Genomic DNA, 17,311 nt, shown 5'->3' with positions numbered 1-17,311 from the left:
TGGACGATGCTGAGGATGTTCTACGAGGCTGTGGTGGCCAGTGCTATCATGTTTGCTGTTGTGTGCTGGGGCAGCAGGCTGAGGGTAGCAGACACCAACAGAATCAACAAACTCATTCGTAAGGCCAGTGATGTTGTGGGGTGGAACTGGACTCTCTGACGGTGGTGACTGAAAAGAGGATGCTGTCCAAGTTGCATGCCATCTTGGACAATGTCTCCCATCCACTCCATAATGTACTGGTTAGGCACAGGAGTACATTCAGCCAGAGACTCATTCCACCAAATTGTAACACTGAGCATCATAGGAAGTCATTCCTGCTTGTGGCCATCAAACTTTACAACTCCTCCCTCGGAGTCTCAGACACCCTGAGCCAATAGGCTGGTCCTGGACTTATTTCCACTTGGCATGATTAACTTATTATTATTTAATTATTTATGGTTTTATATTGCTATATTTCTACACTATTCTTGGTTGGTGCGGCTGTAACGAAACCCAATTTTCCTCGGGATCAATAAAGTATGTCTGTCTGTCAAGTTTGTGAAGATTCAGCAAGTCATGGAAAACCTTGACAAACCTCTATAGATGCTCTGTAAAGAGCATCCTGACTGGTTGCATCACAGTGTGGTATGGACACACAATGCCCTTGAAAAGCCCACAACGGTAGTGGATACAGCTCAGACCTTCACGAGAAAAGCCCTCCCCACCACTGAGCACATCTACAAGGAGTGCTGTTGCAGTTAAACAGCATCCATCATCAAGAATCCCCTATAGGGGCCTCAGGACTCAGGGGCCACCAGGTTCAGGAATAATTATTACCCCTCAACCATCAAGCTGTTGAAGAAGAGGGGATAACTTCTCTCACCCCTACACTTAACTGTTTCCACAATCAATGGACTAACTTTCAAGGACTCTTTATCTCATTATTCTCAATATTTATTGCTTATTATTATTTTACTTTTTGTATTTGCACAGTTTGCTGTCTTTTACACATAAGTTATTTGTCCATCTTGTGTGTGGTTTTTTATTGACTCTATTGTGTTCATTGTAGTTACTGTGAATGCCCACAAGAAAATGAATCTCAGGGTAGTATATGGTGACATATACGTATGTACTTTGCTAATAAATTTACTTTGAACTTTGTTAATGAGAGAGGTCAGAGGAGAATGGCCACACTGGTTCAATCTGACAGGAAGGCAACACCACTGACACCTCAGAGTGCAAGGCCATAGCTCCTTGAAAATGGTGACACAGAGTAGTGAAGAAGGTACTTGCTTTGCTTGTCATCATAGGCCAAAACATTTCCAAATCATCCCCCAGCCAGGATCCCACTGTGTGTTAGTGTAGCACAAGAAACTGGTGAGTGAAACCAAGGCAGAAAAAAAAACGACCCGGATGTCCTAATGAACTCGGACTTTATTAGAAATGCTCTCAAAACTTTTATTTTAAACCAAGTTTTGGGAAATGGGATTTTAGCTCTGAGAGCTTCAAAATTCACTTCAGCTTCTGAATTCTCCTCAGATCAGATATGGTCACCCTCTGGTCTCCTGGAAATGGGCTCCAAGGTTCCAAAGGGTCGTGTTTGTGGGAATGCCACGTTCACAGTAAATCATAGAAATAATCCAGCCCCTGTCCCAGTTCCCAGATGGAGATTCCAGTGCCCAACGCTTTAGCCAGTTCTAATCGTAACTGTATAGACTGCAAAGAAAATGAAGAGATAAGTAATTGTATATACAAAGATATCCAAATACAAGCAACACACACAAAATGCTGGAGGAATTCAGCAGGCCAGGCAGCATCTATGGAAAAGGGTAAATAGTTGACGTTTCAGTCCTATTGAAGGGTCTCAGCCTGAAACTTCAATTGTTTACTCTTCCATAGATGCTGCCTGGCCTGCAGAGTTCCTCCAGCATTTTATGTGTGCAGCTTGGATTTCCAGCATCTGCAGATTTTCTCTTATTTGAGATTGAACTAAATTTTCCAGTCAGGTGCTCAGACTATGAAATCATTGACAGAACTGCCCCTGCAGTTCTTCAATTCACATTCATCCCAGAGGGAATGTTAGGAGTGCCTGCCATTATAGGGCTTCCAAAGGACGGACTCCACACACACACACACCCCTCACCCCCAGCTACAGTAACTCTTTCAGGAGTTACTGTAGAAATGCTCTCAGACCACAACCCCTCCTCACTTACCTTTAATGTTGGGTAAAAGACAACGTGCTTCCCGCCCTGGTGCCTGGAAACAAGAAAAGGGCATTATTAAGTGGGCACTGTGATCAATGACTGCCTCTCTCATTATTATGGTTAACCTACCAATTAGTAAGAACTATTTCCATCAGTGGACCAAACCCCTTTCCCTTTAACAATCTGTGGGGTGCATCATCCATTACAAGTTCTGTATACAGCACAGCTCCCAGTAATAGACCCAGACCAAGTTCATTCACCACTGTACCTGGGTCAACACCTTCACTTGACTCAGCTAGTACATTAACACTACTACCCCAGGATCACAGGACCATTTAACATTGTGGCCATGAAGGAGGCCATTCTGGCCCGCCAAATCAATGCCAGCTAAAATTAGATCCCTGAATTTTATTTATTTATCTAGCGATGTAGCACAGAGTATGCCCTATTAACCCTAACCTAATTCATGGGACAATTTACAAAGACCAATCAACCAATCCAGTACATCTTTGGGCTGTGGGAGGAAACCGGAGCACCCAGGGAAAATCCCGCATTCCACAGGGAGGACGTACAGAGACTCCTTACAGAACGCCACCGGAATCGAACTCTGAACTCTGGAATAGTGTTGTGCCAACCACTCAGCTATCATGGCACCCAGCTCACAGCTCTCAGCAAGCATGTGATGAGGGTTACTGACAGAATACCAACAGTCCAACACACACTGAGTGAAAGCACCTCCACATTAGATTTGTCACTTAGACTGAAGATCATGCAATAACAAGGAGTACAGTAACATTAGCTGAATAACAAATAACAACATGGAACAGTACAACACAGGAACAGACCTGTGGCACATCATGTCTGTACTGACCACGACACTAGTTTCAACTATACAGCTACCTGCATTTGATCCATACACTCCAATTTCCTGCCTGTTCATGCATCTGTCTAAACGTCTCTTAAAAGTTGCTAGCGTATCTGCTTCCACCAACTACCGTGGCAGTCTGTCGCAAGCACTCTCCATGTAAAAACAAGCTTGCCACGTAAATCTCCTTTATCTTTCCCCTTACCGTAGACAGATGCCCTCTAGAATTTAACATTTCTAGTGAGAAAGAAACAAATTATCAATCTGTCTTATCCAGCTCACAATTTTGTATTCTTCCATCAGATCTCCTTTCAGCCTCTGACACTGCACAGAAAACAATCCAAGTTTGTCCTGCGTCTCCTTTTATCTAATACCCTCCAATCCAGGCAACATCCAGTTTCCACACACAAAATGCTGGAGGAACTCAGCAGGTCAGGCAGCATCTACGGAAAAGAGTAAACAGTCAACATTTCGGGCAGAGACCCTGGGCTGCTGAGTCCCTCCTTTGGATCTTTGGATTTCCAGCATCTGCAGATCTTCACGTGCTTGTGACATTCTGGTAAACCTCTCCTACACCCTCTCCAAAGTTTCCATAATCTTCCAGTGATGTGACCAGAACAAAGATTCCACATTCTTCCAGTAATGTGACTCTCTGCAAAGTCTCCACATCCTTCCAGTGATGTTTGAGATAGAACAGCACACAATATTCCTGACAAAGTTAGTCCTGACGAAGGGTCTCGGCCTGAAACGTCGACAGAGCTTCTCCCTATAGATGCTGCCTGGCCTGCTGTGTTCCACCAGCATTTTGTGTGTGTTGTTTGAATTTGAATTTCCAGCATCTGCAGATTACCTCATGTTTGCTCACAATATTTCAAATGTAGCTTACAACAGCTGAAACATGGCCTCCAGACTTTCCTACTGTCTCTTAGCAATGAAGGCAAGCATGCCGTACATCTTCTTTACTGTACCATCCTGTGCACGTGGTCCTCGGGCTGACCCATGGTGTGCACGTGGTCCTCTGGTGTACACCAGAGGGTGCTGCTAACAGCACTGCTTTCCTTAATATTCATTCCTGACTTGGATTTGAGAGAATGGCACAATTTCCAAATTAACAAATGATCAAAACTTGGAGGCAAAATGAGCCACGAGGAGGATAGAGAATGACTTCAAGGAAATGGGCAAATACACAGCAAATAAAATTTAGTGGTGTGAAATGTGAAGTGTTATATTTGGGTATTAGGATGAAAAGATGTGATATAAGCTAGAGGATATAATTCAAAACACATTTTACATGGCAGAGTTCGCAAAGTGTTGGATTGTGCATTATGGAAGTGAGTTTTGAAAAAGTGGATGGGGCCAAATGGGACATTCTTCAAACCAGAGATTGCAAAATAATTAGGCACTTAGCAAAGGCCAAAAAAAAGGAAGTTAGGTAGGTTTAAGGGGAGTGGCCATTGTGTGAGTGTGACAGTATTAGAGTGGGGAGCCTGCGGCTTTGCCTTAAAGACATGGCTGTGGTAGATTTTCGGGTAACTTTATTTTTTTCTTTCCAATATAAATATAAATATTTATATTTATAGATAGATAAATACATATTTTTAAAATTATAGGTTTTTATTCCTATGTATTGCAATGTACTGTTGCCACAAAACAACGTATTTTACGACATATGCCTGCGATATTAAATCTGATTCAGATTTAGGCACCTCAAGCTTGCCCCAACATTCAACATGATTTGCCCTAGACTTCCATCTCCTCTTCTGTGCCAATTCCCCCAAGCCCTCAAATCACATACATCTACCCCCCTTTAACTATCTGCATAAGTCTCTAGGATACTAAGTCCAGAGATTCATCTTTTGTGAGCAGTACATACATTACTCTTTTTTTTGTCAGACAATGCTATCAGTAGTTGCCTTTCTGTCCACTGCCACTGCATTTGTGGTCAAAAAAATCCTAGAAAATGATGGCCAGAGGCCGGGTAATTTGTTCTCTTGCTGCTTTTAAGAACATGGGTACATTTTATCCAGGTCTGGTGATCTATATGCTTTTAATTACCGTTTAAAACAACACAAGTTCCTTAAGGTTGTTATAGCCAGGTGTGGTAATGGGAACAAGCTCCCTCTACCTATTTAGATGCTCCCAATTGCATGCACTTCAAATAGCCTCTGACAACCAAGTCCAGCTCCTGGCCTTCATGTATGCTTAGCTACTAAGCTCAGCAGAGCCATTTTTACTGATAGAAGGGGCAAAGGTAGGTTATAGGTACATTAAATCCAGTTGCTTCAGGCAGATGGAGCTCGTCAGCCATGGTTTGCAGCTAGAAGGAAAGCTCTGATTTCAAACCTCCAATTTCTTGGGGCGATACCCACTCATGGGGAAGGCTTCGGGAGAAAACCCCGAGGGAAAGTTCCACAGCTGGAGTCCCTAAGGCAGTCCTACATTGAGTTCAACGCTGACTGGCAACAGCGATGCTGCTGGGTCTCTGCTGTTCCTTTCGGTTCATCAGTTGCGTGGAGAGGGAGAGCTTGCTACATGGACAACAGCTTGCTCTCCATATTGTACTGCCCAGGCTTTCGTATCCAGACAGCTAGGAAGCAATATCCATGGTCATCTCTGACCAACGGAGGCCTCAGACCCAGAAAACAACACATTCTTTCTGCACCAGTTCATTTTACACGGCCGCCCTGTTATTTCACGCTCATTATTGTATGCATAGTATTTATTATATCCATACATATTGTTTACTCACACAGGCAGGGAATTTCATTACCCCCTGGTGTATATGACAGTAAAACAACATGAATCTGAATTCCTCTCGTTTGTGAAGGCAGAGAAAATGCAGTCATTTAAGCACAGACTGCTGACTGAATCTCCACTACAACTGTTTCCATTAACACCCCTGTACTTATTCCTTTCTGACAACCCCTATAAATCTGGTTCATCTTGTCACAAACCTCACACTGACTTCGCCTTCTACATCTAGCTCATTGTCAGAATGTTAGAAAAATCTTCTGTCGTGTTTCATTCTGCACCTCATCAGCATGGCAGCGCCTTGGGAAAGATCACTGAGGAGCATCTGAGGACAGAGACGTAAAGAAGGAGCAAAGGGATGTTTCAAGAGTGGCTCATTAATTAGCATATTTTAATATAAAAGCTCACCTTTTATACTCAAAGTAATGTTCACCAATCTGGTCATCCCACAGCAGTTTTGCCTTGTGTTCTTTCAGAATCTCTATATACCTGTAAAAATAGACAGGTGAGTGAAAAGCTGGTTGCGTGCAGACATTCTTTGTAGCAGAGGTGTTAGGGATGGGAAGTGAGTAGAGGTGCCTTCCCTGGGTTTTTAAGAGGACAGCTACTGGTGTAATGATCTCTTTCATGAGACTCTGCTTTTTGCAAAATAATATACTTAATAAATCGGCAAACAGAGGATCAGAAAACACCCCCAAAATAGTCACCCACAGTAAACTGACAGAACTACATCTCTGTCAACGGAGAGCAGTGACTACAGCATGCACTTTGTTGATTAAGGACTTCTGTGTGACAAGGATTGCAAATGAATCACAGCACAGTTAAATATAACTTAAGTCAGGGAGCTAATCTGATGGTGAGTCTGACATTATCTGGTGCAATCTGATTGCAGATCCCTTTTCCCCATTTTAAAGGGATTTATCCAAAATTCTAATCTATTGCATCTCACTAACTAAAACTAGTATCTCAAAACTAAGTTTTGGATGAGATAAAATTATGATGAACTTGTATAAATAAGCATTTGAGAATTTAAGCTAGTTAACTAGTAACCTAAGCATACAGAGAGAGGACAGGCATTGTGTTGCAGTTAACATCTGCTTCTTGCAGCCTCAGAACTGCAGCCCAGAGCTGATGAACTGGATTCTGAGATCCAGACACTGTGATAGACCAAGAAGGAAAGTTACTGGGAGAAAGTCTCAATGCTTCAATATAATACCATAGAACTGGTTAGTCGTGAGAGACAGGAGGGTGTGAGGCAGATGTGGAGATCCAGAAAGAGGTGCCAGAGGAAACAATAACTTTACATGAAATTCTTGCAGAGGAGGCAGGAAGGTGAGGAAACTGGCCAAGCCATCATGATGCATGGCACCATTTACGGTGGGGGAATTGAAATGGAAGTGGGTGGTAGTAAGGGACAGATGCTGTTCAATGCAACTACCAGAATGAGACCAGAAGGCTGTATTACTTGCCAAGTAAGGTTGAGACCTCTTCAGGGTAGGAGAGGATCGCAGTGTGGGACAAAGGAACTAACGACAGTCAAGACAAAGGAGGTGGTTCTGGAAGAATATGAACAGCTAGGGTCCAAATGAATCAGCAGAGTCACAGGAGTTAACACTCTCTGGACACTGCTTCAGCCAAGTGAACACTGGCATGATGTTAATGAGACCAAGGAGGTGAAGGTGTACCTTAAAGATAGGTGTAGGAGAAATAAAATCAGAATCAAGTTTAATATCAGTGGCCTACGGCATGAAATTTGTTAACTTTGCAGCAGCCGTATAATGCAATCCCTAATAGTAGAGAGAAAAAATTCTGTGAGCTACTGTAAGTACATATATATAAAAAGTTAAATAAGTAGCGCAAAAAATAGAAATAAAGAAGTAGTGAGGTAGTATTAATGGGTTCAACGTCCATTCAGAAACTGGACGGCAGAGGGGAAGAAGAAGCTGTTCCTGAATCATTGCTTGTGTGCCTTCAGGCTTCTGTACCTCCTTTCTGATGGTAGCAATGAGAAGAGGGCATATTCTGTGTGATGGGGGTCCTTGATGATGGATTTCACCTTTTCGAGGCACTGTTATTTGAATATGTCCTGGATACTACGGAGGCTAGTACCCATGATGGAGCTGACTGATTTTACAACTCCCTGCAGCTTACTTTGATCCTGTGCATTAGCCCCACCCCCCCCACCACCACACCAGAAGGTGATGCAGCCAGTTAGATGCTCTCATGGTACACCTGTAGAAATTTGTGTTTTTGGTGACAAACCAAATCTTCTCAAACTCCTGATACAATACAGCTGCTCCCTTGCTTTCTTTATGGCTGCATCAATATATTGGGTCCAGGTAAGATCCTCAGAGATACTGACATCCAGGAACTTGAAATTGCTCACTCTTTCCACTTCTGATCCCTCTATGAGGACTGGTGGGTGTTCCCTCAGCTTACCCTTTCTGAAGTCCACAATTATTGGTCTTACTGACATTCAGTACAAGGTTGTTGCTGCGACATCACTGAACTGATAAATATTTCGCTCCTGTATGCCCTTTTGTTACCATCTGACATTCTGCTATCAATGGTTGTATCATCAGCGAATTTATAGTTGGCATTTGAGGTGTGCCTAGCCACAGAGGTGATGAGAAAGTAGAGCAGTGCACACACCCCTGAAGCGCGCCAGTGTTGACTGTCAGCAAGGTGGAAATGTTATTTCCAGTTCGCACAGATTGTAGTTTTCTGGATAGGAAGTCGAGGATCCACTTGTAGAAGGAAATACAGAGGCCCAGGTTCTGGGGCTTTTTGATCAGGACTGTAGGAATGATGGTGTTAGATGCTGAACTGTAGTCAATAAACAGCTCCTGACATAGGTATAGTATTGTCCTGGTGATTCAAGGCCGCATGGAGAGCCAATGAGATCATGTCCGTCATAGACCTATTATGGAGAGAGGCAAAATGCAGTGGGGTCCAGGTTTCAATTCATGGACAGTGTGAAATGAGGGACCTATTGAGTGGATGTGGAGAGGAGTTTAGGACCAGAGGGGACAGCCTCAGAATAGAGGGACATTCATGTAGAATGGAGATGAGGAGGAATTTCTTTAGCCAGAGAATGGTGAATTTGTGGAATTCGTTGTCACAGGCAGCTGTGGAGGCCAAGTCATTGGGTATATTTAAGGCACAGGTTGATAGATTCTTGATTAGTCAGAGCATGAAGGGATACAGGGAGAAGAGTGAAATGGATCTGAGTTTCCAATCTGGGGATTGATAAACCCCTTCTCTGAATTTTGAATATAAAAATCCATCCTTAATACTTCTCCTTGCTGATGAGTCAGTGGTGGTCTGCATTAAAAGTTGTATTTAGTTAGGCCAGTGAATGCACAAAGTTTGAAGTTCAAAATCCATCATGGAGAATGATATGGCAGTATCAACACAGGCCAGTCTGACTGAGTGTTGAAGGGCACACACTATAGAACAGGGGTTCCCATCCTGGGGTCTATGGACCCCTTGCTTAATGGTACTGGTCCATGGCATAAAAAAGGTTGGAACCCCTGCTAGAGCAGGTGATGAGAGAACCCACATATGGGGCCAACCTGCTTACCACAGTTGTCCGTGACAGCATTGGTCATGAGACAGAACACACTCAGTCCTGGGCGCAACGTGGCAACTCATTCAACAGACAGACCTGGCCGTGTACAAAACACTGCTGCTCCCAGTCAGCTTCTATGCCTCCCACTGGTGGTGGTGCATCATTCACTGATCTTGGCAGAGTGTTCAAGCAGTTCCTCTCATACCGCAGCAATTCTGATCCAGAACTGTAGTCTCTAGACAAGCACTCAGCTTTCAAGTGACAAGTGTTTGTGTCATACAAGCTCCAGGTAATGAACACATCAAAACATTTTCCATTTCACTCTTTGATATTCTCATAAAATCACCTACAGTTGGTAATCTGGGTCACCATCTATTATCAAAACAGATGAAAGGATGGGAGAAGCTGTAACAAAAGGAGATAATCTGTGGACGCAGAGATGGTCCCGAATTTCCTCCAACAGATGTGCGTTGGCTTCAGCTTCCAGCATCTGCAGTCTCGTACCTCCACCCTGCATTCACCTGTTGCTCTAAGGCACATTAGCTCATGTTCTCAGCTACTTCATCTTCCATCAACACACAAGCTCTCAGTGCAGTTTCATAAATACCTTCCAATATACACGTACCCTGGCAGCTGCCAGTGTTGTGAATCTGAAGAGCACCTGCAAAAGTAGGGTTGACCCCTCGTTCTGGACTACCCCACCATCTCATTTCCTGATACACTCCATTCTCATGCTACATCCAACTCACATAAATTTAGGAGACACAAGATGCTGGAATCTGGGACAAGAAACAAACTGCTGGAGGAACTCAGCATGTCAGACAAAACGGAGGGAAATGGACAGTTACGATTTCAAGTTGAGACTCTTCTTCTGCACTGAAAGAGTAGAGGGGAGATAGCCAGTATAAAGAGGTGAGGAGCAGACATGGGGCAAGAGTAGGCAGATGAGGAGGGGTGATAGGCAGATAGGGGTGGAAAGCTGGAAATAATGAGAGCGGCTGGGAGGTGACAGGTGGAAGTAACATTGGGCTGCAGAAGATAAAATCTGATAGTAGCATGAAATCAAATAAGGAGTTTAATCAAAGGTTTCAAATGTACATTTAATGTCAGATAAATGTATACAATATAACATTCTGAAATACTTTTTCTTTGCAAACATCCACAAAAACAGAGGAGTGCCCCAAAGAATGAACAACAGTCAAGTGTTAGAACCCCAAAATCCCCCCCACCCCACCAGCAAGAGAAAGCATTGGCACCTGCCACCAAGCACTCAAGCATGAGTAAAGCAACAACAAAGACACAGACTTCGCATTCCACCCAGTATTCAACATACCACAGGCTCTCTCTCTCTCTCCCTAATAAGGGAGAAAGAGGTGTCTCCGGTTTCACAGCGAGCAGGGAGACATAACAAACAACTCATTGGTTTATGATGTTAAAAATCCGCCACGTCACTTTACCCGACCAAATGTGAGGTGATGCACTTTGGAAAGCAATTGCAAAGGGGCAAGACCCTTAGCAGTGTTGATGTACAGAGGCATCTTGGGGCCCAGGCTCGTAGTTCCCTGAAAGGAGCTGCATAGGTTGAATGGGTGGTAAAGGCGGCATACCTTTATTAGTTGGAAGTACTGGGTTCAAGAGTCAGGAGGTTATGGTGCAGCTTAATAAAATTCCAGTTAAGCCACATCTGGAGTATTGCATACAGTCACCCTATTATAGGAAGGAGGTGGAGGCTTTGGAGAGAGTGCAGATGAGGTTTATTAGGATGCTGCCTGGATTAGAGAGAAATTATATTGGGGCGGTACAATAGTGATTAATATAATGCCATTACAATGTCAGTGACCAGGGTTCAATTCAAACTACTGTCCGTAAGGAGTTTGTATATTGCAGCCTGAACAAATTATTTTAAAGGAGACAAATGGAGATTGAGAACATGCCGGCTTAGTGCAGCAATCCGAATGCACAGGAACAAAACAGGCTGCAGAAAGTAGTGGTCACTGTTTGGACGGCCCTCCCCACCGCTGACAGATTCTACTGGAGATGCTGTCTCAAGAAGGTGGCATCTATCAAGGATCCACACCATCAGGGTCATGTCTTCTCACTGCTACCATCAAACAAAAGGTATATAGAGGCTTGAAGTCCCACAATACCAGGTTGAGGAACAGCTACTTTCCTACAACCATCAGGTTCTTGATGCACAACTTTAACCCTGCCTCATTACCCTGCACTACCATGGACTCACTTCTGTGTTTTGTTTGCACTAATGTCTTGTTTACACAGTCCCTTCATTTACTGTACGGTATAATTTTATGTATAATTTATATTCTGTGTGCTGTCTGTATCTACGTGTCTTTGATGTTGCTACAAGTTTTTCATGGGTTGAGCATCCCTTATCCAAAATTCCAAAATCCTAAAGCCTCCAAAATCCAAAATTTTTTTGAGCACTGACAATAACGTCAGAAATGGAAAATTTCACAAGGCACTGGAAAGAGTCCCAGGCAATGCACAGGTCTCTGCAAACCACAGAGAGGTCTGAGAGGTGACCTCACATACTGGTTGTAATTAACAGAGGTAAATGAAAAGCAAAACATGAAGACCTAGATCCTGCATTGAAAGAGTGGATTTGTCAGTGTCAGAGTGAACATATGCCGCTTAACGGTATGCTGATCACGAAACAAGCAAAGATCTATCATGATGAACTGAAAGGTGAAGGTAATTGTGAATATTCAGCAGGATGGTTGCACAAATTTAAGAAAAGCAGCAACTGGGGTGGAGCTAAAGATGGTGCTGGAAGACAACTTACCCCAGCCCATCAGTTAAACAGTTAAATTCTTCCTCTTCTAATGTCTCTATTCAGGGTGGCCAGGGTCCTTTTGGGTCTTTCATCTACACTGGCCCTCGAACTGAGGTTCTACACAGTAGCAAGTTCCCAATCTTGGAGCTTGCCAATTGGCCGTGTTTTTTGATACATCCGGGTTTGGCCTGAAGTTGGGTGCCTTTGGGTTGTGGTGCTGCACAGCCCTGTGGACAAAAATTCTCACCAGTGTTGCAACATGAAGCGTAGTGGGAGCTGGAACATCGAAGGCAGCAAGAGTGGCTGTCGGAGGCCTCTGTACTCGGCGATCAATCCCTCTCTCTCAATGGTGAGTGAGAGATTTCTGCTGATTCTCGAATCAGGGAGCTTGAAATGAAAAGCAACTCTCCAAACTGACTGTATCATCGAAACGGCGAGTCTCTCCCCTCTCGCTGCGGAAGGAGCGATATCTGTCTCTTCCCTTGTTAGTGAGAGGGTGCCTGTGGGATGTTGAAATGCTGGAGGGAACTCTAGGTTGGGGTATCTTTAACACATCTGTATCTTTTCCTGCACCAGGTTATTCTCTCCAACATAGAATGTACCCAAGAAAGTTCACCAGTATGACTACTCCCTCACTGCTTCTTATTGATGCACCATAGAAAGCATCCTACTGGACACATTAGCTTGACATGACAGCTGCTAGGCCCGAGACTGCAAGAAATTACAGAATTGTGGACACGGCTCAGTGAATCATGGAAGGAGCCTCCCCTCCAGACTCTCTCTACACCTCTCACTGTCTCGGTAAAGCAGCCAACATAAGCAAAGAGCCCACCCACCATGGACATTATCGCTTCTTCCCCGCCCTCAGCAAAAGATACAAAGGCCTGAAAGCACAAATCAACAGGCTTCTACCCACTGTTACAATACAACTGAATGGCTCCCTAGTGCGATAAGCTGGACTCTTCACCTCACTATCTACCCATTCTGGTCTTGCTCCTCTTTGGCTGTACCCCATTTTCTCTGTAACTGTAAAACTTTATTTTGTATTCTGTCATTTTTTCCCTTGTTTCCAGCATATCTCTGTGTCTATCTAACAGCCTCTTACATGCCACCTTTGTAACTGCTTAAAGATTCCACCCTTGCCTTAAATGCAGGTTCTCTTGCTCTCACTGGCCTACAGTGACACTGATAAAGTCAGGTTTAATATCCACCATCTTCTCCTAAGACTTTTTGAGCCCCAAACCAAACCTTTTCCCCAATCTAATCTCAAACTCTCCCATGCCCTTTCTGCCTCATAAAGATCACTGAACTCTCATTACAACTCTCCTCTTTGGTCAGACCTCTGGCTGAATGTCATCTCTGTGAATGAAAACTGCTGCAGCAAACTGTACCCCCCATTCCCCATTTCCCCACACAGCAACCCATGCCCCCCCCCCCCCCGTGTTTATGTTTTGTGCAAAATTTCTGTTATCCTTTCTTAATCTGATACACAGACACACTCGCACTTGCTTCTCAATACCTACCGGCTTGGCTCATAATGGCCATGAAGTTTAACAAGACACATATGAGTATAAAGAATCGTGGCAAAAGTTTATTAATAAATAAGAAATTCAGATGGTCTGTACTGTTGGCCAAAAAGAACTAAAATCAGTGAACAGGAATTGGAGGTGGCGATTTTGTGAAGCTGTACTTGCAGCTGCCATTTTGATGAACTGATTCTTGCTCTGGGATAGCTTAATCAAAGCAATTAAACAAGGGCACAGGGAGTTTCTGCTAATGATCTGCTAAACCTGAGACCATTCTCAAATAACTATTTATTGTGTAAAATGGCAGGTTTGTAGAAGTAATCTTGTCATCTGGACCCAGTATGCAGGTGACACAGTTTAACTGGTTTTAACCAGTCAGAGATGAATGGAACAAGTCACCTAAGGCACAAAGCTGATGGTGAAGGACATAAAACATTCTACTCGTAGCCCTGGGCACATCCAATGAGAACTGAGACAGCTCAGGCAGATGAGCTTGATCCAACAAAACTGAAACATCAAGACTTCGATCTGGTAAGGGCAGGAGAATGAAGGATTTTGGGAGCACAAGCAGCAACAACTCTGGGGATCAACCATCGCAGATGTAGAGGATTCCACACCGGACTCATGGAGATTAAATTGGGACTCCTTTTCTAGGGTATTACCTTTTCTCTTTTTAGTAAGTATGCACATAGTAATTCAGTTGTGTAAATTCAGATGCTTATGAACTGAGCCAATAAAGGCACTTTCAATAAATAGACTCCAGCTGTGCCTAACTGATCATTATTTCTAATGGATAAGCCTTGTAACAGTATGATACCTGGATTAATATCCAGCCTTTGCATTAGGATATAGAAACATAGAAAACCTACAGCACAATACACACCATTTGGCCCACAACGCTGTGCCGAACAGGTACTTACTTTAGAAATTACGCAGGGTTACCCATAGCCCTCTATTTTTCTAAGCTCCATGTACCTGTCCAGGAGTCTCTTAAAAGGCCCTATGGTATCCGCCTCCAACACCATTGCCGACAGCCCATTCCACGCACTCATCACTCTCTGAGTAAAAAACTTACCCGACATCTCTTCTGTACCTACTTCCAAGCACCTTAAAACTGTGCCCTCTCGTGCTAGCCATTTCAGCCCTGGGAAAAAGCCTCCGGCTATCCACATGATCAAGGCCTCTCATCATCTTATAATTAAGTTAGTCTGATTAAATGAAATCATATCATATTAAATTGATATGATTAAGTTAGTTCGTTAGTCTTCTTTGCTAACCTCTGGCTACTGATTCCTTTAAAGTTGGGTCAGTTGTCCATCAGAATAATGAAGTGAAAGCCTCAAAAACAGACAATATTCTGTGAATATGTCTGCCAATGAGAGATCCTGAATACTTTACACCTTTCCTGGATACTTCAGACCCAGTGATCAAACAGAAGTATTGGTCATGAGGCAACATCCACCATAAAAGCTCCCCACCATTCCGCCAGTCTCGCAGTTACCATTAGACAAGAGGCTCAGAAGCCTGAAGTCCCACACCACCAAGTTCAAGAACAGCTACTTGCCTTCAACCATTTGCTTCTGGAGCCAATCATCACAGCTTAGGAATATTATGAACAATTTAACTGAACTGGACTTTATTCTTTATTGTGCTCATTGTGTACTTACTTGCAAAAAAATTTATGCTTAATTTAATATAATGATGTAAGCTTGTTATGCTGTGCAGCGCATGGCCAAGTGGTTGAGGCATTGGACTAGCGATCTGAAGGTCGTGGGTTCGAGCCTCAGCTGAGGCAGCGTGTTGTGTCCTTGAGCAACGCACTTAACGACACATTGCTCCAGTTCACCCAGCTGAAAATGGGTACTGGCAAAATGCTGGGGGTTAACCTCGCGATAGACTGGCATCCTATCTGGTGGGGGGGGGGGGAGTCTCGTATTCTGTCACTTCCCGCCACGGAAACCGGCATAAGCACCGGCCTAATGAGCCTATAAGGCTCGGGACAGGCTGGGGGAACACTGCAGGTCAGGCAGCATCTATGGAGAGAAATGGACAGTCGAGATCTTAGGGTGACACCCTTCATCTGGATGGAAAGATAGAAGGGAGGCAGCCTGTATGAAAAGGGGGAAGGAAAGGGTGGAGCAAGAGTCGGTCGGCAATAGCTGGAGCCAGTTGATGGGGGGTGATAGGCAGATGCCGAGGGGTACGAGGAAATAGCAACAGGAGTTGGGAGGGAGGTGATATGTGGAGGCAACCAGGGCTGCAGGTGATAGAATCTGATAGGAGAGGAAGGAGTGCGTGGGAGATGGGCAGATGAGAGGGTGGGAAGGAAAAAGAGAGTGTTGGGGTTCAACTGGACCAGGAGAAGAGAGGAAAGGGTTAGTGAGGGAGAGTTACTGAAAGCTTGAAAATCTGATATCCTTGCTGCCAGGTTGCAGACAACACAGGTGGTATATGAGGTGCTGTTCCTCTAATTTGAGTTTATCCTCAACTTGGCAATGGAGGAGGCTGAGGACTGACATATTGATGTGGGATGAGAAGGCGGATTTAAAAATCGCTGGCAACTGGGAGATCCAGTTGGCCACAACTGATGGAGTGAAGGTGTTCAACAAAAGTAGTCACCCAGTCTGCAATTAGATCTACAGCAGGGCTTGAGACAATGGGGTGGGTTTAGCCCTGGGAATACACAAAGACTGAAGGCAAACTCAGTAAAATTTTATAAGTTGAGAATAGAACTGGCCAGGGAACATAGCCAAACGAGTAGTCTTACCTCAACTGAGAAACTAGCATTTCTTGTTGCTGGGTAGCAAGAGGAGAAAGCAGAGTATACAGGACTCTAAAACCCTGCTCTCATATTTATAAAGCCCCTGCTAATGAAGACAGGTGTTCTGTATGCAATCTTCACCACTTTATCAATGGAGAGAAATGGACAGTTGATGACTTGAATCAAGAACCAGTCCAGATGAATACAGACCCAATCCATACAAAAAATAAAACTGAAGAATTGCAACACACATAAAATGCAATATCTATGGGGGGAAATAAACAAGTTCACATTTCCGGTCAAAATTTTTCATCAGAAATGATGGGGGCAGAAGCCAGAAAAAGAAAGTGGGTAAAGAGGGAGGAGTATAAGCTGGCAGGTGACAGTGAGACCAGGTTTGGGAATGATGTGAGAAGCTGGGAGATGATTGGTGGAAGAGGTAAAAGTCTGAAGAAGGAGGAATCTGACAGGAGAGGTCTTTTTGTTAAGTCAGCTGGGTTTCCTCAGTATTCTCCATAACCGTTTCTGAAGGACTTCTCCATGTGTCCTCTGAGGGTAGGGTGACCAATCTTTGTGCACATTTTGTTAGCTTTGCATGATAAACATGTACCTACACCACCACCATCCCTCATCTGGACCACATTAACATTCCTATCTTTCACACTCTCTATCTGGGTCACTCTCAGCAGTTTGTTACAACGAATATTGCCAGGAAAAACTGGTTCTCTTCACCTTCATCTTCGCTCAGCAAAGCACTACAGATAGCGTCAGTTGTCTGTACCAATGCTCCAGGTCCAACTTTGTAAACTTATGAGATTCTTGCAAAGTACTTGCATTTTTAGGACGACTCAAAAGCTAGTGGA

General features: G+C 43.9%; 1 protein-coding gene across 1 annotated transcript in view; it reads right to left on the bottom strand.

The window, feature by feature from the left end:
• Nucleotides 1-1,395: 1,395 nt before the first annotated feature.
• Nucleotides 1,396-17,311, bottom strand: part of chid1 (chitinase domain containing 1) — a 143,349-nt gene continuing 127,433 nt past the window's right edge. The window contains exons 10-12 of the mRNA XM_073049109.1: nucleotides 6,208-6,288; nucleotides 2,193-2,235; nucleotides 1,396-1,695 (exon numbers count right to left, since the gene is read on the bottom strand). Of these exons, the coding sequence (XP_072905210.1) occupies nucleotides 1,597-1,695; nucleotides 2,193-2,235; nucleotides 6,208-6,288 (223 nt within the window). The 3' untranslated portion in view covers nucleotides 1,396-1,596. The remainder of the gene's footprint in view (nucleotides 1,696-2,192; nucleotides 2,236-6,207; nucleotides 6,289-17,311) is intronic.

Source organism: Hemitrygon akajei, chromosome 6, assembly GCF_048418815.1.
Source record: "Hemitrygon akajei chromosome 6, sHemAka1.3, whole genome shotgun sequence".
In the NCBI taxonomy this organism is placed as follows: Eukaryota; Metazoa; Chordata; class Chondrichthyes; order Myliobatiformes; family Dasyatidae; genus Hemitrygon; species Hemitrygon akajei.
The sequence above is the reverse complement of the archived record's forward strand: the minus strand, read 5'-3'. Positions and strand labels throughout refer to the sequence as shown.